Genomic DNA, 21,500 nt, shown 5'->3' on the forward strand with positions numbered 1-21,500 from the left:
TGGTAGCAGTCGAAGTTTGGTCGAAGTCGTTCGCCTTGGGCCGGCACGTCAGACAGATGATCCTCGCTTGCCCGGTTGAAATCCCGTGTACTCTGCCTTTGGGAGACTAGCCGGCACAGCGGTTTCACCGATGCCGGTGATGCCGCCCCTGTCGGAGCTTTTTACCTTCCTCTTTTCGCCGACTTTTCGTTCGTTTTGGCGCCACGACATCTTTGTTACGGAAATGCATGTTCATCCGCGAGGCGACCTCCACCGCCGTCGTTATCAAGCATGTACAGCATTATTTACTGGTCTCTCAGTTGCCTCGATAGACCACCAGAGCGATCTCAACATCGCGCTGTGCATCTCATCTTTTTTCCGTTCATTTGTTCATCACCGCTCTTTGCTGTTACCGGGCGTTCAATCAGCGTCAAACGGCATAAAAAGACTCCCGGTTCCCCAGGACCATCTTATTCTTGACCACCCACCAACTACTTTGCTTTTTTCGAGTCATGCTGAACACTCTGCTGGGGTCCTTCGTGATCTCGTCCGTGTTTTTAGCATCTGTCGTGAGCCATGTGTATGGCGAACAACAACCTCTAGAACTTCCGGCGACTACTGCAGACTGGGATGCTTTGAAGGCTCAAGTGGGTGGAAGGTTGTACCCGGCCGTTCCTTTTTCGAAGCCTTGCTACGAGAACGCAGATTCGGAGGAGTGTCAGGCCGTCCAGAAAGGCTATGGAGATGATGGTAAGCCTTCCTAGCTGATTTGCTGAAGGAGAATTACCCTTCTGATCGCTTCACGGTACGGCTTACTTCATGTCTAGTATTCCGGTCACAACACTTTGGCGCATAGTGAGTCAAGCACTTCTCCTTTTCTCCTGGTGAGGACGGAGGACTGACGCGCCCCTATTCGCGACGACAGCGTCAACACCAACTGGGAGACATGCCAGGCAACTGGTGCGGAGTGCCTTCTGAACTCTACAAATCCTTTAGATGTGTCGCCCACGACACCTCCACACCACTGTCAATTGGGAGCAGTACCGAGCCACTACGTTAGTCAACTTCTAATGCACACCACTTCCATCGTAAACTGACGTTTGGGGGGCAGATTGAGGTTGAAGACCCAAATGATGTTGCCGCTGCGTTCGACTTCTCGAGGAAGACGGGTGTGCATGTCCTCGTCAAGAATACTGGTGTACGTGTGCATTTTTATGCTAAATAGAATGTCCCACTGAAATTTGTTGTTCATAGCATGACTACAAGGGCCGAAGCAGCGCTCCGAACTCACTGGCTCTTTGGGTAAGCAGTTCGGAGCATGTTCGGTCCTCAGTTATTTATTCATGCATTTTTACTTTCTAGACCCACAATTTGAAGACCGTAAGTACTTCAAACCTTGTAGCAATTCGACCGGGCGATAGCCTTTTCATGTACCACGACATCTCATTATGTTTCCACCCGGGGCGTTGATAGATGTCGTATGATCCCAAGTTCGTCCCGGAAGGCTGTCCGGCGACTGAGAGTAAGTCTGGTGCAACGCTCGGTGTATGTCCCCCCCTTTTATTTACCTTCAATTCATGGACGTTCTCGGAACTGATGTGTCTATTCAAGGCCGGAGTTCAATGGGGAGAAGCATACCCCTGGGCTGAGGAGAACAATATCACACTTGTAGGCGGTGAGTTAGCCATCTGTTCACGATCCAAACACCATGGATCAAAGGTTTCAGACTCTGACCACAGCACACCTGTATTACTCCAGGCAGCGACAAGGGTGTGGGCGCTGTTGGTGGCTGGCTCCAAGTACGCTTGCGATCATTTCATTACTCCATCGGCAGAATCTGATGGAGATTTCGTTTTTGTTATTGCACAGGGTGGCGGACATGGTGCCCTCACTAACACACTTGGGTTGGGAGTGGACCGAGCTGTTAGTGCATACGATCTCGCACATTGTCCAACTAGATACTAACATGGATATCGTTCTTAGCTCGAATTCAAAACTGTGACCCCAGACGGCAAATATCGCATCGCCAATGCTTGCCAGAACAAGGACCTTTTCTGGGCTCTCCGTGGAGGTGGGTTTTTCCTCTTTTTCGTGTCGATACCAACACTGACTGGTCTGTTAATCACCCTATAGGTGGTGGAGGAACATTCGGTGTCGTCCTCGAAGCCACAGTCCTCGCCTCGCCACCCGTGACTCTCCAGGTCTTCGTTGTGCTCTGGGAGAATACTTACATCAAGCGCACCCGCAACCTCTGGTCCATCCTCGTTGACAACGCCATCAAATGGGCAGACGAAGGCTGGGGCGGTTTCGTCAACGGTCAATCCGCCATCTACATAAACCCGAAGCTCTCGAAAGAGGAGGCGGCGAAGTCGATGGCTCCATTGACCAATTTCGGACAGAAGTTGGTGGAGAGTGAGCGAAAGGCGGGACGGAACGAGACGCAAGTTCAGGTGCTGGAGTTCCCGAGCTGGGGGACGTTCTTCGACGCGTTTGCGAGTACGGACTCGGCTGTAGGTCATCCGTTTTGAGGATCGTTATGGGACATCGAGCATTGATTGTGCCATTGGTATATATAGGATATCGGCATGAACCTCGCTCTTACATCTCGGCTTATACCACGCTCCAGCTTCTCGTCCTACTGGAATCGTTGGACCCTCAAATCTGCCCTGGGTGCTGCACACGCACTCGCCCCTGGCCTCCGATTCCTCGTCAGCCCTCCTTCTACTTTCCAAAGCGCCCCAGGAACCACGAGTGTCACGGAAGCGTGGCGCGACTCTGTCTACCATATCACCTTGGTGGAAAGTTGGGGATGGAACGCTACGAAAGCGGAAATGAAGGATAAGTATGAGACTGCGAAGAAGGCGATTGGCCATCTGAGGGCCATCACGCCTGATGCTGCGTACTCGGTATGTTTTTTTTCTTCCTTTTGTGATGATTCTCGATAGATCTTTCGATGCTCATGATTCCATTCGATGCAGAACGAAGCAGATGTCTATGAGCCTAACCATGAAGGTTCGTGTCCGGATCACTTATTACTCACCATTGCACCATTTGCTAAACTTACTTCCGCTATACATAGTGAGCTTCTGGGGTAAGAACTACCCCGAGCTTATGAGAGTCAAGGGTAAATAGTGCGTCTACTCGATCCATTCGTCACCTTCTGGAGATTAACGTACTATTATACACCATTCAGTGACCCCGACCATCTCCTTGATTGTTGGCAATGTGGTAAGTAGAACTGTTTGCCTCCTCAGCGAATTGAAAGGCTTAACTTATCGATAGTCGGCTGGAACCCGGAGTCAACACGCTTTTCCTGCTATCTGCGGTGAAGAGAGCCTGGACGCTTACGCCGGAAACGCTTGCTGTGGATTTGCTTAGTTTCATGACCAGAAATGCTGTTCTCAGTGTTTCGACGGACGTTTCTTCCTGGACCTCATGCATATTTATACCGACCGCAGTCTCCTATGCTTTGGAGGATTGGACTGTTCTCAACGATAGTGATTACGTGCACGCTTTATGACTTACTATATTTTGTTCTCTGTTTTTTTTTTGTACGCCACTGCGCCCGCCACCCGCATCGCAATTTTGTCTAGCACAACCTTGGAGCATTAGCAAGAACAAGTGGACTCAAGAACAAGTGGACTCAAGACAGACGTAAGCTATAGTGAAGGGAGTATGACCCGAACAGACCGCGAACCGAATTACGAAGATAGCAAGACAACAGTCCGTATACACAAATACTGTAAGTATTTACGCAAGGTGGGCCTGCCAGTGGACTTGAAGAGCCATGACCGTACGGGTTCAAGGCAGGATAGTGCTGGTGTTACCATCTGGGGATTAGGAATAGAGATCTAGCTCGAGAGTAGAGGGTAGGATGGAGGTGCGTGAGGGTGTGGATGTGGATGGGCGATTCGGGGTTGAGATGTAGGGTGTAGGACAGGACGATCTAGCACAGCAGACGGACGGATACAGATTCACGGATTTCAACGGAAAGACGAAAGAAAAGAGCCAAGAAACGAGACCCAAACCGAGAGGAAAAGACGAAGTATGCTGCACGAAATGAAGGGGGATTGCTCAGAAGTAGGGATCCGAGATGAAGAGTGAGATCGATCGAAGGACAATAGGATAAGTAAAGAGCGAAGGTAATAAGTAGGTGCGAACGTGAGGATCAGTAATCGTACAGACGAGTCCGGGGAACTTCAGGATTTGGAGATTGGTACAATGCACAGTGAAGACCGCGAAACTCATCGGCGCGTAACGAGGAACGACGGTGAGAGTTTGGCGGAGGGTAGGTGATGAATCCGAATTGCGATGATATGCTGAATACTGGCTATGATAGGATGCACGAATAGGAAGGATGAAAGGATAGACGGCGATTTTTCGGCAAACGGAGAATCTCGCTGGTGGGGAACTACCATCCAGTAGCATATTCGTCGTATCGAGGAACTGGATCGGCGGCACCGGTTTGTTCTCGGTTTACACGTACATCCATAGTCAATGGTCCCTACACAAAGTCAATTCCCATGAGCGACTAACCTACGCAAAGAAAAGCCAAAGAAAAAACTTACAGAGATAGCTCCCTTCGCCGTCGGCTTCATCTGATAGACCTCTCCTCTTGACCGTCCGGATCCAGGGGTGATTGGTCCACCACTTGTATGGCTCGTAATCGTATGGTGAACCATGACGAACGAAGGGCCAGTGACTTCTTCCCTGTCTGTTCCCTTGCCACGCACGAAGCGACGCGTGTTGAGCCTGAGAAAGTCAACGGAAGTCAGCATGAAGGCTCTATGTTGTCGGGAACTTGTGGCGGGGAGTATAGTGGGCTACACCCTCCGCGAGGCCACCGGTATCTGCCGGGTGCACGTTGTACTGAAGTGCAACAATCTGCGGGTTCTCGCACAACTCCCCCCGACGGGAAAGTCGAGCTGCCTGATTGACCCTAGATTAGACCCTGTTGGGCGGTGGGGCGGATGAGTCTGTCAAAGGAACTTCCGGTTTCTCAAAATACAGCGAAACGTCCCGTATAACCAACGGGATACCCTGAACAAGAAGACAACATGCAGGGATGTGCGGGTGGGTCTGGACGGGGATGTCGGCATAGAAACTGGCCCAAGAGGATAGGGAGCCGATAGAAGCACATATGGGTGCTACCCACCGACGGAGTGACCCACGAAGTGTCCTGAGTGGACCATGGAAGGATCAAAACCAGGTCGGACCCGAGGCGGAGACCAGTGCCCCACCCCGCAAAGCTTCAGAGACAATATGACGTTTCCAGGCGACAAAGAACCGTGCATGCAAAGGACAGCGATGGAGAGACGACTCACGTTGCTAGACACGAGTTGGCGTACACTGTGGCGTCGCATATCAAGGTCCGCGCAGATAAAGCAAGGGGCGAAGTAAACGTCGTAGCGGGGCGCGTATCCCATCGCGAGGTATTTGAACCGAGCATATGGTATGTCGTTGGGATTGCGGTTTGCAGATCATGAGCAAATGGATGGTTGTGCGTATGTCGTGGGCGGAGTATGACGAGCGGGTGGTGGCGCGTTGATGAGCATGTTGCTGAACCAAGGATACCGGACTAGAAGAGAAAGGACTCACACTTGCACAAGATGAAGTAGAAGGCCATGAAGATGAAGTTCCCCGGCATGATGTTGTACTGCGCAAGAATAATTCATCATCAGTTTAGCTCCCGTACCAAAAATCCTATGGAGTCAATAAGCAGACGGGAAAGGCACCGAGGACGATGATGGCGCGCAGTAGATAGAACGTGCACATAGAGTATTGGGACCGAGGGGCTCACCAGGATGAGCACGGTCAAACTGCATATGCTGTAGGCAACGAGCGAAGGGAAAGCAGTCAATATATTTTGCTATATTTTGACTGTAAACGCAGAAAGCATACCTTGTGAAGAATCCATTATTGACGGAGTAAAGGATCAGACGGTTGATGAGCCCATCCGACCTGTAGGACATACTCTCAGAGGCTGCGGAACAATTAAAGCGGAGAACCGCAGACTCACTTAGCGTAACCAGTCCGCATTTTATGAAGGAAATACGACAGTGCGGCCGCTGTGAAGACGTCCGTGCCAACGCCAAGGGCCAAAGACGTTGTAGCGATGGTCTACAGATGTCACGTTCGAAGTCAATTCTTCTTGTAGTATGTATGCACAAATGTGACTGAGACGTACTTTGAGAGCACTGATCATGATCAGGTTTGTTGTGAACGACTTGTAGGTGTACGCTGTTCACCAATGACCGTGCGACATCCATTTAGAAAAGGAAGCTTTCATCATGGGCAAAACAGACGTACCGGTGGCGAACCCTATGCCGGATAACAAAGAGACGAGCGTATGAGAACACGGATGGATGGGAAACGATGCACAATGTGCCTTCCACGTACCGAGCTGTGAGAGCGCCAATAGCATCTATGAAGAGAAATATCAACATGAATCCTGCATGGCAACGCACATAGAATCTAAACGATGGGAAATAAAGACTTACAATGACACCGGTCACAAACCAATTTCCCTTGCTGACTGACAACCATGGACCCCAAAGATAGAAAGTCAATCAGCATCAGAACGGCTGAGGGAAGAACTTTACCAGCGAGTGGTCGCTCGCGTCTCTCCCGAAACGCCGACTCGAAGAACTCACATTTCCAGACCCGCAGACCGAAGCACCTACGTTAACATGAAAGAGGCGTAAGTGAATGAATTCTAAGTGGACGTAGACCACGAGACATTCTCGAACATAATGAACGGGTCAAGCGGCCGAGGGTGTGGGACTTACAGTTTGACAATAGCACCCACGAGCGCCTAAAAAGCGCCACAGAAACCGTGACCATATCAAGTAAGTCTACGGCCTTCTACGATGGAGAAGAGGAAACGGACGCACCCCAATAATGACTTGGATCTGTTTCGTTACCGTGGAAAGGAAGGTTTTTTCAGTTAAAGATTTCATACCGCACTAATACCGCAATAACCGCGTATGAGTGAAATTTATTGGTACTCACGCTCAGAGACCTATGAATATGCGAATGCGAATTCATCAGTATGCAAACCCATGTGCTCAATACCCCAGAAATAAAGACCACTGAGTTTGGACCATGACAACATCCTTCACGAAACCCGCGTACGCCGATGTCGCGTTACGAGACGTTGGTTCGGAAGGAGCAAAAAAGGTCGGAGAACTCACCATTCTGGCTTGCCGAGGAGAACCAATGGCTTTCCGTAGGACCTACAAGGCGTCAATGCCATACAAAATAGATCAGCCGCGAAGAGAAATTTGTCGAAGGGGCAGGGCGGTAGGGAAACGTACGTGACAGAATAGAAATAGATGCAGTGTCCCACAAGTGCCTGGTGCACGGTTTCCAGCACGCTATGCTAAGGGCGTCAGGTACGTTTGGGTGAATGTCGAACGCAGAGCTCACGTCAAAGTAACAACCTGCGCAAAGGTGTAGCTCACGGTCAGCGACAACTGTTGGTGAGATGATGCATTGTAAAATCGCGCACCAGAAGCTTCAGAGCGAGAGTGTCCTTGGGATATCGCTGAAAGTAGTAGTAGACTTGGATGCACAACATCCCATACGGCCTATGACCCAGAGCAAGACTGCTTCAGATGTGCAAAGCGTGGAATTGGACTGAGACTAGAAACATACAGCATCGAGACACCCCAGCCTACCACCAGGGCTCCGATGGTGGAGTCGATGGTAGTTGTACCCAAAGAAACCGCGGTCGACATGGCTGCTATTTGTTGGACAAAGGACCAGGAAAATTTTCAGACGCTCAGTAGCGTCGTCTCGAGATGACAGGAATGAGGAAAGGAACGTGGCCAACCACCGAGGTCCACAAGATGCTGGACGCTGGCACGATGGTTGAAGTCAGAGCACAGGTCGAAAGGAGGGGAAGGATTTTGAGAAGAACCGAGTTATAATGAGAGAAGCGGGAAGAAGCTGTGACCAGGGAAAGTTTCTCGCAACGAACACAACATACCGAAACAAAATCAAATGAGAATACAGCAGCCGAGATATCGGAATGTTTGCCCCCGCATGACCAGATCTCGTTAAGAACAATCCCAACTCTGTTTTGTCTTGCGAGGCCCCTGAATTGAAATAGCAACCGATACCGCCTTCAGTCATGGAAGGACCGCATGGCGAACGATTGCGGAGCTTTCCCAGCGCTTGGCGTGCAACATACCACTCCGCTTTGCCTCGCAAGTCGGCACCATGCAAGGCGTAAAACGTCAGAAAACGTCAAGAAATCGACCATTCCTGCAGGTAGATCAGCCTCCGATGGAAAATCGGCTATGTTAGTCGAAGGAAAATCCAAGTGGAACGTGGCCGAACAGACTACTCTTAATCCAAGCACAGTGCCCAGAAATCCAAGGAAAGGCTCCTGGAAGACTTGGAAGACTGCGATCATCGACAACGCAGTCGTTCTGGGTCCCGCTTCCCATCGGCATCCATCCATTCCGCCTCCTTCCGAGGACGTTCCTCGTCGACTCGTCCAGGTCTTACGGTACTGATGGTTGCCCCAGTGTTAGCCGGAGCTGAACCAAGGCACCCACACCATCTGAATCTGCGGTCATGTCATCATGGACCTCGGTGACATCCTGACCTGCCTGGATCTGAGACTGATGAAGCAGGTAAATCGACGAAACCGTGTTGACTCCACGAACAACATATGCGGGAGTCAACAACCGGTATCCTATGCCGCTCACCTCCCGCCATGATTGTCGACGTCTTCATCCGCATTTGCCCACTCAAGCTACATACTCAAGACCGAAAAGTTCCCATTACGACCGACCGAAACGGCAATCTCCAAACCCCTCCTCGTACTTCCTTCCTTCCTGCCTTCAAAGCGTCGAAAACCGGCCGCTTCACGAGCTTATTGGCGAAGGCACGGACCGCTAGCCCCAGAAGTCTATGCAGGACTAATGTCTCGTGAGGATATCCCTCTCCAGCCGAAAAAATCTGCCTCCGAATACGTCTTGGACGTATCTTATTTTCCACCGACCTCATTCTCAGCGCTCTCATGATCAGCACAAGACCCTAGCGCTATGTCACGAATGACACGACATCCCCCAGATGCGACGCCATCATGTCCTTTCCTGTACATTCCTCTCGAATTTTTGCCCCTTCGGCTCGTTCAAGTGTTTGTCGGACGTGGTCAGCTGCCACAGCTCGAGGTCGAGGTAAAATCGCTCGTGAATGATCTCGTCGCCATGGCCAGATTTGGTGTGCAACGCTAGCAGTGGTGACCTGGCCTCCTTGAATTTCGTCAGCACTTGCTCCCCTTGATTATCTCGAGCTCTCCTCCTTCCTTCTACGTCCTCTGCTCGTCGGGTTTCCTTACTGGCCAGACAGATGACGATCCTCTGGCCATACTCAATCCCATCTGGGTCCTCGAAACACGCCAACTTCAGCCGACGACCCTCCTCACGAACTTGACCAACCTTGGATTCGGAGGATGTTCGACGAAGGAGAGGCTTCGCGATTTTGCTCCGAGTCCGACTTCGATACCTCAACGCCACCGCCACCGCCACTCACCATCGCTATTGTTATCCTCCCCGAAGAAGTTCTCGCCCTCGTTCTGATTACCACCCTCATCCTCCGTTCTCCTTTCGTCAGCGCGCCCATGCCCATTAGACGCACCGATTGCTTCTGAACCCACTGAGCCATCTGCACTTGCACCTGCACATGTACCCCCGCTGCCCTCGCGCGCCAGCTCTAGAACGGCGTTACCACCACGTCTATCACCCAACTGGAACTGTAACGCCACCATCCACCATCTTCACTCCCATGCACTCGCCCCCGTCTCCTCCATCCCCATCCTAACCCACCATTCCCTTATTCTCAGCCTTCGTCCTCGTCAAATCTTCCACCAGCGCGTGCTCTAAGTCTATCGACAGGCGTCGAACCTTCTCCTTGTCCCTGATGTCGTCGCCGTCGCTGTCCTCCGGAGACGAAGAAGATCAAAGAGAATGGAGAGAAATGAAGGGGTACGAGAAATGAAGCCGTAACACCTGTCTCTGTCCCTTCATTCAAACTCACGGTCTCCAGTTTCATTCTTCGAAGACCGCACATCACCCTCTCCAGTCCCATATAGAGCACTCGCATCAGCCTCAGGATAAACATACGCGCGAAGAGGAACAAACAACGACAACCTCGGGACTGAACTCCATATCCGTTATCCATCTGATGGCTAGACGTCCGAGTTCGAGGGTTCGAGGGTCCTGATGACACGGAAGTTATCGCTCTCCTTGTTTTTGATGGCCATAGGAGATGAGGCGGGCGAAGACGAAGACGAAGGGAAACTTCCGAGCAAGGGAATGGAGACTATATATGGTATCCTAGGAACTGTCTCGGGATAGCTAGTCGTCCGAGTGTTTGCGCATAGAGTATACATCGATAGTTCCAGTGTATACGGGTCTGGATGAGACCGTGCCCCCAAGTGATACCGTCGATCCGCGTTCGATGTTGAGGCGGCGAAAATAGTAAAGGCTGTTTATGGTCTGTTAGGGTTGTGGGCGTCGACATAGGGGTAGATGTAGGTGTTGCACAATCCTGATCAGCGGTACGAGCGGGGACGGTGAGCTGTGAACTGTGAGCGATGGTGGATGCTCGCCCTCCGGATCGGGTTCCACGATGACTGTACTGAGAGCAGAAGTAGCATATTGCCTCGAAGACGACTGAGTCTAATTTCGCTGCCCTCGACAGGGAGTCGACACGACGGTACGGGGGATGTAAGACACGCGTCGCGGTGCTCAGCGCTCAATGCTCGACGCTCAGATCCCAGGAGCAGCAATCTCCATCCCACACGCCGTACAATATCGACTCCAAGTTCCGACTCCCATACTCGAACGCTCTGCACCCGCACCCGCATTTCCGTTTCCTTCTTGCTTCACTTTGATGTCCGCTGCTGTCCCCGGTACAGGTGCCATTGCCGCTGACGCTGATGCTGCCGATACGGAAGGTGATGCTCGTATGAATAGCCCCTCCTCTTCAAGCCACGAAAAGACATCAGCGGTGCTGAGCGGGATATACTCCACATCTGTCGATGGGTACTGTGACATAGATCGGTCAGGATCAGTGGTGTGAGTCTGTGTCTGTGTCTGCGGTTCGGATGGAGGCCTTTGTTGTTCAGTGGGAGTAGGAGTAGCGTGATGATGATCTTGATCTTGTTGAGCGAGGAGTGTCGCGACGTGTTTGGTGTACGCATCGCGGAGAGCTTTCGCGCGAGCCCACTGCCAAGACGATAAAGAAAGAAGAGAGAAGTGTTGGTGTCAGTTCGAAGATATATTTAAGGGCGGATGGGCTAAATGTGTCACGAAGGTTCAAGGAACGGACGAAACGAAACGCGACATAGAGGAACGGAACAGATACTGTGCAGCACCATACAAAGGAAAGGTCCCAAATATGGAACAAAGGCAGCAACGGAACAGAAGGAACAGAAGGAAGCAAAATGGAAGCTGGAAAAAAAGAAAGAAGAAAACATAGCCCCAGAACGCACCTCAACAGCCTTCCGCCTCCCCATAACCCATCCAGCAAACACAGTTGGTGACGAGGCCAGCGTATATGGTACCCGAATAGCACTGTGTTGGCCGCCGTTAGCACCTGCACGCGTCTTCGAGGTCGTCGGGATTGATGAGGACGGTGTTGGAGTTGATGGTCCGCCAACGGGGACGGGGGTACTGCCCATGCCAGCGCCTGAAGAGGGTACGTGGATACCTGAAAGGATGGGTGCAGGTGCGATTGTTCGAAATTTGGGTTTTGGATCTGTGAGAGGATGCGATGGAGTGGAGCGAAGTCAGTCTCTGTCGCGTTTCAGCAGCCCACAATTAAGGAAGGAACATGTGGGTTCACGGAAAAATCGAACTAAATCACGGTGATTATCAGGGAGATGTTTCTGAGTAGAAACGAAACAAAACACAGGGTCTGTATCCGGGACGGACGTGCTCTCCCCATCGGTTTTCTCCACCGCGAGCTGGGGATACTGACACGCCATCGAGCTCTGAGCCACCGATCATGAGAAGCACGTAAAATCGCATCCTAAACCCTCGTCCTCGCAATGTCAGTGCTAATGTGTGCGCTAGTCCCACAAACTCTCCAATTCACAGGATGGTATACTCGCAGATACTCGCCCTTGAGCCTCGTCTCCTCTCTCGACAATCAAATCAAATCGACGGAAACAAATCATTATCTCCTCTCCGCCGGGATCGAAGGCGCAGCAAAGAACCCAATTCCGATTTCGAAAAACAAGTCCCAAATCCAAGCAAACGATCGACCGATCGAGCGACCGAACGCACGTTTTTCGAGAGTCAGGAGTCAGGAAGGGAGGAGTCAGGAGTCTCTCGCCTTGGCAACGTTTCAGCCAGACCAAGCCACGGAAGAAAGCGAGATAAAAGAGACTGGATAAGACGGTATGCGCTGGGCTGGTACGATAGAGAACGAGATGGTCGCAAAATGTCGATATCGCCCGCACTGTCGCATCTGACAAGGGAGGATAGGGATGTGCCACGCCCAATGAGAGACACACTAAGCCAGCGCTAGACTCCTGGCTGGTCGGATCGCAATTACAATCACATGCATAATCCCGTAGACGATCTTGTTCGCCGTAGAGCACTGCAGGTACCAGGCCGTCAAAGTGAAAGGAGACGAGAGGGAAGAAGAAAGCAAAGAAGCAGGAAAGAGAACGGGAAAGGAAAGGAATGGACATGTATGCTCACCTCTCATCGTCATCGGGAATCTGCCCACTAGGCTCCTCAGAAGCGTCACATAGCCTACACCAACATTGACGAAGACAAGAGGAGAGTTCAGTAAATAGCCACCGTCACACTGATACCAACATCGTTCATAGAAAAAAAGTGAACTCACCCGGGATGTTCTCCTCCCGCCTATTCTCCTTCTCTTCTCCACCTTTATGCGTCCTCATACCGCTGACCCCATTGGTACTTCCCCCCTCACCAGCACCATCGACACTACCAGCCCCAGCACTCACGCGCTCCCCGGCCCACAACCTCCTAACAATCGCCCTCTCCTTCTCCCTTTCTCCCTCCTCCCCACTGGTCCCCATCATCGTCATATCCTCCCCACTCTTCCCTGTTTTCTCTACTTCCGCACCGACACCGGCACCCGCCCCCGCAATCCCAACTCCACTTCCAACTCTCAAACTCGAAATAGCTCGCCGATCAACCTCCACATCCACAATCTGTTCGTCGCCCAAGATCGGTGACGGCGATTTCGACAGGTCGAGGTCGACCCAATGCTCAACCTCAAACCACCTCCCCCCTCCTTCACCCTTACCCCCATCCTCACCTGAGCCGTCATCACCTCCTGCTTCCCCTCCTGCTCCTCCACCAGTGCTTTCGCCGTCGCTGTCGTCCCCATCTCCAACCCACCTAAACCTCAACCTCGCCAAGAATCCCTCGCTCGCCGTCCCACAGAAGATAAATGGGCCGGGCGGGCGGAGGGCCGGGATTTGTGTCTTTCCTTGCCTCCTTGGCTGACTTTCTATGTTCATCGCGTCGGTGGATAGGGCGGGATATTCGACGGCCACGGTGGCGGAAGGAGATACGTCTGCGTCGAAGGAGGTTGATGTTGACGTTGAGGTGTGCAGGCTGATTGAGGAAAGGAGCGGTGCGAGCGGGATACTCTGTTATATTCATGATAAATCCGGGACTTAGTAAGTTCAGTGATAGCTGGATTGAAGATCGGACAACTGGGGCGCTAGATTGTGAAACCGAAAATGGAGAAAGAAAGAAAAGAAAATAACATACATAAGAAGGTGAATGCACACTCAACATCCAGCGATGCGTATGCTCCGGGTTTGAACGCGGTCGTTTATCTGTATTTTTCATGATTAGACCGAACGAAGCACGAAGTAGAAGCAATCAACCAAGAAAACGGCAAGCAATCAACAATCAGCCACCAAAATACAAGGAGAGAATAAAAGGGCAAAAGTAAACAGAGAAGGACTTACGCAAAGGCAACCAGACGCTCCGATCCGCAATGGACACCCTCGCCAACACATGGAACCTGCTCGTCCCTCCCATTCCTAGTCCTAGTCCCATTCCTCTCAGTTCGGGTGGTTCCGCATGTGTCGGGACGTCGCTTTCTCTATCAACCTCTCCGTCACCGTCGCTGTCTCCGATAACATTCGCAGGACCCTCCAACGGTACCTCCAACCCCACCCTCATCCGACTCCTCTGTCCAAAAACCATCCTCCATTTCCCTGCTCTACCATCCCCTTCTCCCTTCTCTATCCCCTCTCTTTCCCCTGGTTCTTGCTTATTCCTTCCACCCCCCGGATTCGCGCTTCTTCCTCCAAATCCCAAAACATCAACTTCCAACCCCTCTGTTGTATGATCAACATTTATACATCTCCGTTTCGCAGTCCTCCCTAAGAACGGAGCGAGCGCGGGCGTGTCGATGTGATGGCCTAGGGTTCGGGAGAGGTGGGTTGATGATGATGTAGAGGGGGGCAGAGGGGATGTTGGAGGAGGAGGAGTTGAAGTTGGCGGGGGAGCAGAGGTCGAAGGTGAGATTGCAGGTGAAAAAGAGGGAGGGAGGGGAGGTGTGGGAGAGGACGAAGGAAGGAGAGATGTCGGTGTTGGTGTCGGTGGAGGGATTAGTGAAGGGTACGGAGCAGGGGTAGACACGGATGACGCGGGCGTGGGTGCAGGGGAAGGGGAAGGTAACGACGGAGTAGTGGGCGGACGGCCTGAGCTGTGTGGCGGTGGCGACGAAGTCACAAAGGGAGGCACAGAACCCACAATCCCTTCTTTCTTCACCTCTTCCTTCCCTACCACACCTGCTCCACCCACCCCAGCCCCAGCACCCACACCCACAGCCCTCTCGAAAATCCTCCTCAAATCTGGCACGCCCCCGCCTCCCCAAACCCCCAAATCAACCCCCCACTCCCTCACCCACTCCTTCTCCTTCTCGTCCGTAACAGGCACGGCACAGGCGCGCACGAGCGCATCGTGTGATCCGAAATCGATTTTGTGTGAGAGACGGGCGTGGTTGAGTAGGCCTTGGAGGGAGGGGAAGTCGGTGCGGAGACAGGTCGGGCAAGGGAGTTTGAGGAGGGCGGGGGTTGGTTGGTTTGAGGATGTGGAAGGAGAGGGGGAAGGGAAGAAAGAGGGAGCGTGAAAGAAAAGGAGTTTGGGTGTCCGTGGGGGAGGGAGGTACGCCGTTCGGTTACGATGACGGGTATTTCTCTTGTGCGTCGGTCCTGGACCAGGTGCCACCGCCACCTCAGGTACAGCTAATGGCTCAGAGCTCTCTGTATTTGAAGACGCAGGTGTTGGGGCTGATGTTGTTGTGACTGGAGGGGGAGGGGGAGCAAGGAGAGGGAACGGACGTGAAAATGACGGTGGTAGTGGTGGTGGTGCATGGTCGAGCAGAGAAAGAGTCGGTGCCTCGACGACGTTGAGAGCTTCGAGCGCGGCGTGCTCGAATGGCGACGTTGTATTCTCCAACGTCGATATTGAACTAATCTCGTGCTTGTCGACATCGAACGTAATGGCCTGTTGTACCGCCTTAGCCCACGTTATTCGCTCCTGGATAGTCTCCTGTAAACGTCGTCGGATCCCAATTTCGAAGTCGAGTTCGTTCAGGACGAGTTGGCGCGCTTTCGTGTGCGTGGAGGGTTCTGTGTAGCATAGAAGTCAATGTATAATATTTTTGTTTTATGTTTTATTTTGGATAAATGGAGAGTAGGGCATATTTGTAGCGGTTTAGACTGATTTCAGACGGTATACAACGAACGTCTGAACGGTCATGAACTATGGCCGAGCTCCAGTGCCAATTGAATATAAAATAAAGGGTATGACCTGCGCTCATTCCTCTCTACATCCATTCTGGGTGCTCACCTCAACGCAAGGAGTTCGAGGCAAGGCTCCAATGCACAACGAATGAAAACGTCTCTCAATGTGAGTCTCTATTTTCTCGTTCTTGATTATATATTAAAGCAATATAGACCGCTACAAATAGGCCCTGCTAAAGAGACGTACCATCGTGCGTGAGCTTTATTCTCTTGAGTGGTCGTGGAGAGGAGGAGGACATCGTTTCGGAATATCAAATTCGGATTCTGGGCGATGATGAGAAAGGTGGCGCCGCGCTGGGCCACAACGTCGGACTCTGCTCTCCTCCCTCATCATGGCTTCACATGCACTGAAAGCTCCAAAAAGTTATGCTAGATGAACACACCTGTCTCATACTGGTGACAACTCGTGGGTATGCTACTGCTTAGCTCTAAATCACCTACTGTTGCTGCCGACACATCAACCTCGATATTTAGTACTGCAGTGTCGACTGGTCACCGAGGAACGACGTCGACCCCCATGGATCAGCTAAACCCTTGGATCCAAGTTCATCTTAATGGACCAAGATTATAACGTCGTCTGCCTCTGGATCACTGACGATTCAGAGGCCACGTCATCCAGAGACACACCTGCACTTGGCACGTATCTTTCTTTCGTCTTCTCGTCTTTGATCAGTGGTCCAACGACTCTCGAAACTTGATTGGTCAAACGCAATACCTCCGTCCTTGCTTTGTTCTCCGAAATGACTGCAGTGGCTTGTCTGCCGGACTAGTACTCAGATCGGTAGCTTGTGAACATAATACGTAGCAACGAACTGGGCGACTCGACCCTCGATGACTGTGCTCAAATTTTCAGGAGCACCAGCCATATGTTGCAACTCAGAGGACCACTGTAGTTGTCCTCCATCACAAGTGGTGCTCTCGGGCCACGGTCGATCAGTCCGATGCATTAATGCCCTTTCATGTGCTCCAATGACTGGACCATTCGCATTTGGGATGCAGTGATAGCAATCTACTACTGAGCCTCCCTGAGGGCATCGGGATAGGGTTGTGTCGGTTGCCTTTTCGCCAGATGGAAATCACATTGTCTCAACCTCAGACGATATCACAGCTGATTGCAGAACGACTCGGAATCTGCACAAATTGGGAGGCAATTATGTCTGACTTTTCCAAAGTGGCGTCTCGTTTGCGGCTTGCTGACTCGTATCATCTCTCAGTGTCTTTGAAGTGGCGAAAAGCCGCCTTGTTTTCACACAGAGAGCCTTCGACCTCTTGATAGTGAGACATGTTGTGCAGACTTCCGGTCAGATGCAGACTGTCCTTGCGCCCCATGTCTTAGGCATCTTCTAACGATACCATCTTGCCATCCGCGGGTGAGATACATACCAGCATACAGGACGAGTTCAACCCGTACACCGAATACGACTCTCTGCAGGCCAAACGAGAGCCAGTCTCTCTCGGCTCTCCGGGCTCTTCCGCGGCCCATGATCCCTCCGATCCTGCCGAACATGCTGCAGCATGCTGCATCACTCACGGACTCGACACTCAACATTGCCTGTTCAACCAAATGCGGCTCGCTGCAGTATATGGTCATAGTTACGAGCGTAAAGACTACTCACCATGCCGGTAGTACTCCGAACTCGTGTTCATTCTCCGAGGTTCAACCAGTCCCGCAACATGTAACGATGCCAATGGCTGATCTCTCACATCTCCCGAGTACCCTCTTTGATCCGTTCTCGGGAAAGCTATGGCTGCAGGCGACCTGTCTCTCCTATGCCAGTAGTGAACTTGTATGATCCTGACAGTTGAATGTGCAGAGGACGATGATCGGAGTCTACGATAGTTTCGGGCGGACTTGACCGTACATGGTGTTCTCATTCAGATATTTCCGAAAGATGAAGAAGCATGCAACCGTCTGTAGCTTGAGCAAAATTTCGTTTGGTTTTCCCTTGTCAGCGTTGCTCGTGTCCAAGTCTCGTTTTCAGTTACGTCTATATGGAACCCCTTCAAGCTCGCTGAGGGCCCAGAGGCCCACATTTTTTTGGCACCTCAACTTACTCCTCAAACTGTTGCGATGAGTTTCCTCCAGTTTTTCCGCCCTTGCATCCTGACCCCAGATCACGCGATTCCTTTATCCGATCAGCAGTCCTCACAGGCCGTCTGCTCTGCTGAGTCGCCGGCTGGCCCTTCTTTGACGCCGTCTCCTCGTTCAAACATTGCTCCTTCTCCGTCGATTCAGGACCGCTGAACTCTCCGACATTCTACCTGCCACGTACCACGAGACAATGCTTCCTCGTCTTCAACATGGACATAAGCCCCGTGCGCGTACTCTTCGTTTCGTCCTCGGGCCTGTCTCCAGGGGCATCCATTTACTCTTTTGTAGAGGAGAAAGCTAGGGGGTTTCTGCGCGGCAGTACACCCTTTGAGTCCCTGCCACCAGGAACAATTTCAGTTTCTCCTTGCATAAATAGTCGAGCGTCTCTCGAACACCTTCACAGCCACTTGCTCGCAAGTTATCTTCAGGCTCTTATCGCGTCATGGTCTTCTCACAAGGACTTCGTGCTATATGTACTCTGGGGGTGTTGCTCGGCGGCCTTTCCGGTCGTGCATTAGCAGCCACCAGTTGGATCGTCCCTGGTGCGGTATGGACGGATACGAGCGGGACGAAGATCGATGCGCATGGAGGGCAGGTTTTCCAGACCGGGACTAACTTTTACTGGGTAAGCTTTTCTTTGCTCTCTCTGACGCTCTTTTCTCATTACATTCCTTGGGTTGCGTGGGTTGATACATACTTAGGTCGGGGCTGCGTACGGAGATAACACATACCCGAACATCTATTCATCGACGGACTTGTTGAACTGGGAGCACGAGGGCTATGCGACTACCACTGTCCCCTGGATGTATCGGTACGTATTCCCTTCCCTTTTCTCACTTCTTCCCTTCCTTTATGCATTTTTGTAATAAATTATGTCCCGAATCTTACTTTTCCTCTTCTCCCACCCACCGAAACAGCCCTAAAATGTTCCAGTCGGGCGGAAACTACTACGTTAGTATTTAAATCCTCGATTCTTCATCCCGGCTCAAACGATATGACACTTCACAACTCACCCGCCGTGGCACCGACACACAGATATGGGGCCAAGTCAACAGAGACGTCCAGGCCCTCAAGTCCTCCACTCCCAGCGGGGGTTTCTCCGTCTACGGCTCTCCTTTCACTCTTCCACCGGACGCGAGAACTTACAGTGATGAAGGAGTGTTTGTCGACGATGACGGTGAGGCTATGCAATCTCCACCGAGACCGAGTCGAAAAGTCACTGACATGACCTGCATGCACCGCTGGAACCGTTATACTGATAGGCGACGCGTATTTCCTCACGAGTGCCGACTCTAACAATATTCAGGTCAACCAGATTGTATGTTTCGGCTCCTTGCTATACTGCTCATGGGCACCATTAAGCGTGATTTTATTTTGCATAGAACGGTGGCTCGAGCATCTCGATTGGAGATCGAGTCGCTGACCTTGGTAAGCTCGGCATGAACGCCGAATAAGCACTTTCGGTATACTGACTTTGAGCTTGCAGAGGGAAATTACGAGGCGCCTGGAATGCTCAAATCTGACGGTCAGTACGTTCATTATACAGCCTTCCGTAGCTCTGATCTCGCCTTCATTGTTACCATGATCTTATAGGCGTCTACTACCTTATCGTCTCCTCCAAGACAGGATATCGTCCAAAGTAAGTCCCCTCTCAAATCTCTTTCTCCTAAACACTCCAATTCTCGTATCACACATCCTAATACGATCTCCCACGCCAGCCCAAACAAATCCTTCTGGTCTACCTCCCTCACCGGTTCCTGGTCCGGCCCGAGCGATATCGCCCCCGAATCCACAAACACCTACAATTCACAAAACACCAACGAGCTCAAGATCACAGGAAGCAGCGTCACCACTTGGATTTACATGGGCGACGACTGGGACGCTGATGGCACGGCTGCTGCGAACTATGTTTGGTTACCGATCTCGATCGATAGTGGGTCGCATACGCTGACTCTGCAGGATTACGCGTATTGGAGGGTCGATGTGAATACTGGTGAGTCGCCACTGCTATTCAGTTTGATGGCAATGTGTGATTTGACTTGATACTGACGAGTTGATTACTGTGTTGAATTCTAGGTGTCGTCACGACGTCTACTACTGGTAAACGGTACGAGGCACACGATGGCCTCGTTATGCGCCGTGGTTGTAAGTCACTCTGCTTTCGATTCGTGACCTTCACCACGGACTTCGTTCTGAAAACGTTCTCCGTCTCATCTCTCCAGTCGAAGACTCTCCCGCAATGTATGCAGAGCACAAGCGGTCCCAGGCAGTCCACAACAGTAAGTTCGATACCTCAACAGCGATTCTTTACATCAGAATCTACTCAAGTCTCCTGCCACTGACAAGTATTTTCCCTCCCAGTTGACCACGAGAGCAACGTGACTTTCACTGGAATAGAGGGCACGGGCGAGCCTCAATGGGTCTCCATCCATTACACGGTCAACAACGCTACTGGTGCGTTTTTCAGTCGTGCTGTGACTTTAGCTTTCATTTCTAAGCATCTGACTTGTTGACCTCGTTATTCTTCTTATTCTCTCATTCCGATTGCTGCATCTCGCTCGTATGCTGGCATGGGATGCGATGTCTTTGTTTACAGCCGGAGAAGCTCACGTCCACGTAAACGGCGAGAAGATAAAGATCTCTGACAAGAACTCGAGGGCGGGAAAATTTGCTACTGTTCCCGTCAACCTCAAGCTCAGGAAGGGAGCCGACAATGTCCTCACTTTCGGATGCGACAAGAGGAGCGAGAACGACCGTAAGCTACCATCTTTGCCTTTCCTGCTCTTCATTCTCGCTGGTCACTTTTTCGCAATGAAATTCCCTGATATATGTCCTTCGTTACCCTCCAACGACCCCGAAACGGTCGAATTGGTCGTCTTTCTTATTCTTTGTCCCGCTTTGATCCTGCTCGGCTTGGACGTGGCTGACATAATCATTAGATTTCGAGGCGCGTTTGGAGGGCATCGAGGTGATTGACGACTGATGACGGATGGTTCGATGAATGGATGGAAAACAAAAGAAGAGGAGGCCAATGTTTGGAGTGTGTGGCGTGGGTGTGGCCCGATTGCTAACTTATTTAAACTGTCGTCTTGGCGGAATGTTGTAGGTTCTTTCTGGCAGGACTTCTCATCGGTTTGTGTTCATGTCAGTTACTATGTGTAGTCAATAAACCCTGTGATTCGAGAAGCAAACACTCGTTTACTACTTCAGACACGACTCTGGAAATACCCTGGTGCCTTCCGTGGCAGTCACGATGGTTGAGAAAAACTCTGGAGGTTGCAGGGACCGCGGAACAGGTAACCGAGCGGTAGAGTGCCCGATGTAGCTGGCTGTCATGTCTTCGAGCTCCATGCTCAAGTGCGATGAATGCTAGCACTCTCACGTTTAACAAGGATTCACAGGTTTGGGGCTAAATACTCAGTAAGCGTACACCACGACAAGCATGTTTTTATTGGAAATCTTTTCGTCAGGTAGTTCGTTGAAGCATGAATTGAGTTGTGGATAGTTCTAGTCGCAAATCGAAACAAACGGCGTTGGCCTCAATTTCATCAAAAAATAAATGGAGAAGAATCGTATCAGGGTGCGACAGCCTCGAAGCCCTGA

At 51.4% G+C, this 21,500-nt stretch overlaps 5 protein-coding genes across 5 annotated transcripts; 3 read left to right on the forward strand and 2 right to left on the reverse strand.

Moving 5' to 3' along the window:
* Nucleotides 1-487: 487 nt before the first annotated feature.
* Nucleotides 488-3,551, forward strand: STEHIDRAFT_103879 (FAD-binding domain-containing protein). Its single transcript, XM_007309226.1, has 17 exons — nt 488-729; nt 807-834; nt 905-1,034; nt 1,091-1,177; nt 1,234-1,281; nt 1,342-1,359; nt 1,453-1,524; nt 1,591-1,654; nt 1,738-1,778; nt 1,849-1,902; nt 1,963-2,050; nt 2,113-2,489; nt 2,556-2,885; nt 2,958-2,991; nt 3,059-3,110; nt 3,173-3,207; nt 3,262-3,551. The coding sequence occupies exons 1-17, from the start codon at nt 492-494 to the stop codon at nt 3,306-3,308; spliced, it is 1,743 nt and encodes a 580-aa protein (XP_007309288.1). The 5' UTR covers nt 488-491; the 3' UTR covers nt 3,309-3,551.
* A 65-nt stretch (nt 3,552-3,616) lies between these two features.
* Nucleotides 3,617-7,920, reverse strand: STEHIDRAFT_149882 (uncharacterized protein). Its single transcript, XM_007309227.1, has 20 exons — nt 7,636-7,920; nt 7,490-7,568; nt 7,408-7,421; nt 7,296-7,355; nt 7,173-7,214; nt 6,991-7,000; nt 6,873-6,890; nt 6,768-6,793; nt 6,633-6,658; nt 6,480-6,514; nt 6,379-6,403; nt 6,289-6,300; nt 6,167-6,219; nt 5,999-6,099; nt 5,881-5,940; nt 5,780-5,807; nt 5,578-5,635; nt 5,304-5,328; nt 4,548-4,731; nt 3,617-4,483 (listed from the first exon to the last, which is right to left on the reverse strand). The coding sequence occupies exons 1-20, from the start codon at nt 7,716-7,718 to the stop codon at nt 4,391-4,393; spliced, it is 1,032 nt and encodes a 343-aa protein (XP_007309289.1). The 5' UTR covers nt 7,719-7,920; the 3' UTR covers nt 3,617-4,390.
* Nucleotides 7,921-8,837: 917 nt separating this feature from the next.
* STEHIDRAFT_125026 (uncharacterized protein) lies at nt 8,838-10,423 on the reverse strand. Its single transcript, XM_007309228.1, has one exon. It carries the CDS (start codon nt 9,758-9,760, stop codon nt 9,500-9,502), a length of 261 nt encoding a protein of 86 aa, XP_007309290.1. The 5' UTR covers nt 9,761-10,423; the 3' UTR covers nt 8,838-9,499.
* Nucleotides 10,424-10,534: 111 nt separating this feature from the next.
* On the forward strand, nt 10,535-14,450 carry STEHIDRAFT_125027 (uncharacterized protein). The gene is made up of 6 exons (XM_007309229.1): nt 10,535-11,222; nt 11,489-11,754; nt 12,705-12,758; nt 12,853-13,630; nt 13,755-13,822; nt 13,958-14,450. The coding sequence occupies exon 4, from the start codon at nt 12,899-12,901 to the stop codon at nt 13,208-13,210; it is 312 nt and encodes a 103-aa protein (XP_007309291.1). The 5' UTR covers nt 10,535-11,222; nt 11,489-11,754; nt 12,705-12,758; nt 12,853-12,898; the 3' UTR covers nt 13,211-13,630; nt 13,755-13,822; nt 13,958-14,450.
* A 3,710-nt stretch (nt 14,451-18,160) lies between these two features.
* STEHIDRAFT_125028 (Arabinanase/levansucrase/invertase) lies at nt 18,161-21,122 on the forward strand. Its single transcript, XM_007309230.1, has 14 exons — nt 18,161-18,522; nt 18,599-18,708; nt 18,815-18,848; nt 18,933-19,074; nt 19,160-19,215; nt 19,280-19,325; nt 19,384-19,422; nt 19,491-19,536; nt 19,616-19,890; nt 19,974-20,042; nt 20,120-20,176; nt 20,259-20,351; nt 20,494-20,652; nt 20,837-21,122. Exons 1-14 carry the CDS (start codon nt 18,340-18,342, stop codon nt 20,878-20,880), a joined length of 1,353 nt encoding a protein of 450 aa, XP_007309292.1. The 5' UTR covers nt 18,161-18,339; the 3' UTR covers nt 20,881-21,122.
* The last annotated feature ends 378 nt before the right edge of the window (nt 21,123-21,500 follow it).

Source organism: Stereum hirsutum (genome assembly GCF_000264905.1).
Source record: "Stereum hirsutum FP-91666 SS1 unplaced genomic scaffold STEHIscaffold_17, whole genome shotgun sequence".
NCBI classification, from domain to species: Eukaryota; Fungi; Basidiomycota; class Agaricomycetes; order Russulales; family Stereaceae; genus Stereum; species Stereum hirsutum.

Coding starts and splice junctions, on each gene's coding strand:
- STEHIDRAFT_125027 (XM_007309229.1), top strand. CDS start 12,899: ATGCGTCCTCATACCGCTGACCCCATTGGTACTTCCCCCCTCACCAGC.
- STEHIDRAFT_103879 (XM_007309226.1), top strand. CDS start 492: ATGCTGAACACTCTGCTGGGGTCCTTCGTGATCTCGTCCGTGTTTTTA. Junction 1,655..1,737: donor CAATATCACACTTGTAGGCG/GTGAGTTAGCCA, acceptor GTATTACTCCAG/GCAGCGACAAGGGTGTGGGC. Junction 1,779..1,848: donor CTGTTGGTGGCTGGCTCCAA/GTACGCTTGCGA, acceptor GTTATTGCACAG/GGTGGCGGACATGGTGCCCT.
- STEHIDRAFT_125026 (XM_007309228.1), bottom strand. CDS start 9,760: ATGGTGGCGTTACAGTTCCAGTTGGGTGATAGACGTGGTGGTAACGCC.
- STEHIDRAFT_149882 (XM_007309227.1), bottom strand. CDS start 7,718: ATGTCGACCGCGGTTTCTTTGGGTACAACTACCATCGACTCCACCATC. Junction 7,569..7,635: donor GGCTGGGGTGTCTCGATGCT/GTATGTTTCTAG, acceptor TCTGGGTCATAG/GCCGTATGGGATGTTGTGCA. Junction 6,659..6,767: donor GTGGGTGCTATTGTCAAACT/GTAAGTCCCACA, acceptor ATGTTAACGTAG/GTGCTTCGGTCTGCGGGTCT.
- STEHIDRAFT_125028 (XM_007309230.1), top strand. CDS start 18,340: ATGGTCTTCTCACAAGGACTTCGTGCTATATGTACTCTGGGGGTGTTG. Junction 20,043..20,119: donor CCTCGTTATGCGCCGTGGTT/GTAAGTCACTCT, acceptor TCATCTCTCCAG/TCGAAGACTCTCCCGCAATG. Junction 20,352..20,493: donor CACGGTCAACAACGCTACTG/GTGCGTTTTTCA, acceptor CTTTGTTTACAG/CCGGAGAAGCTCACGTCCAC.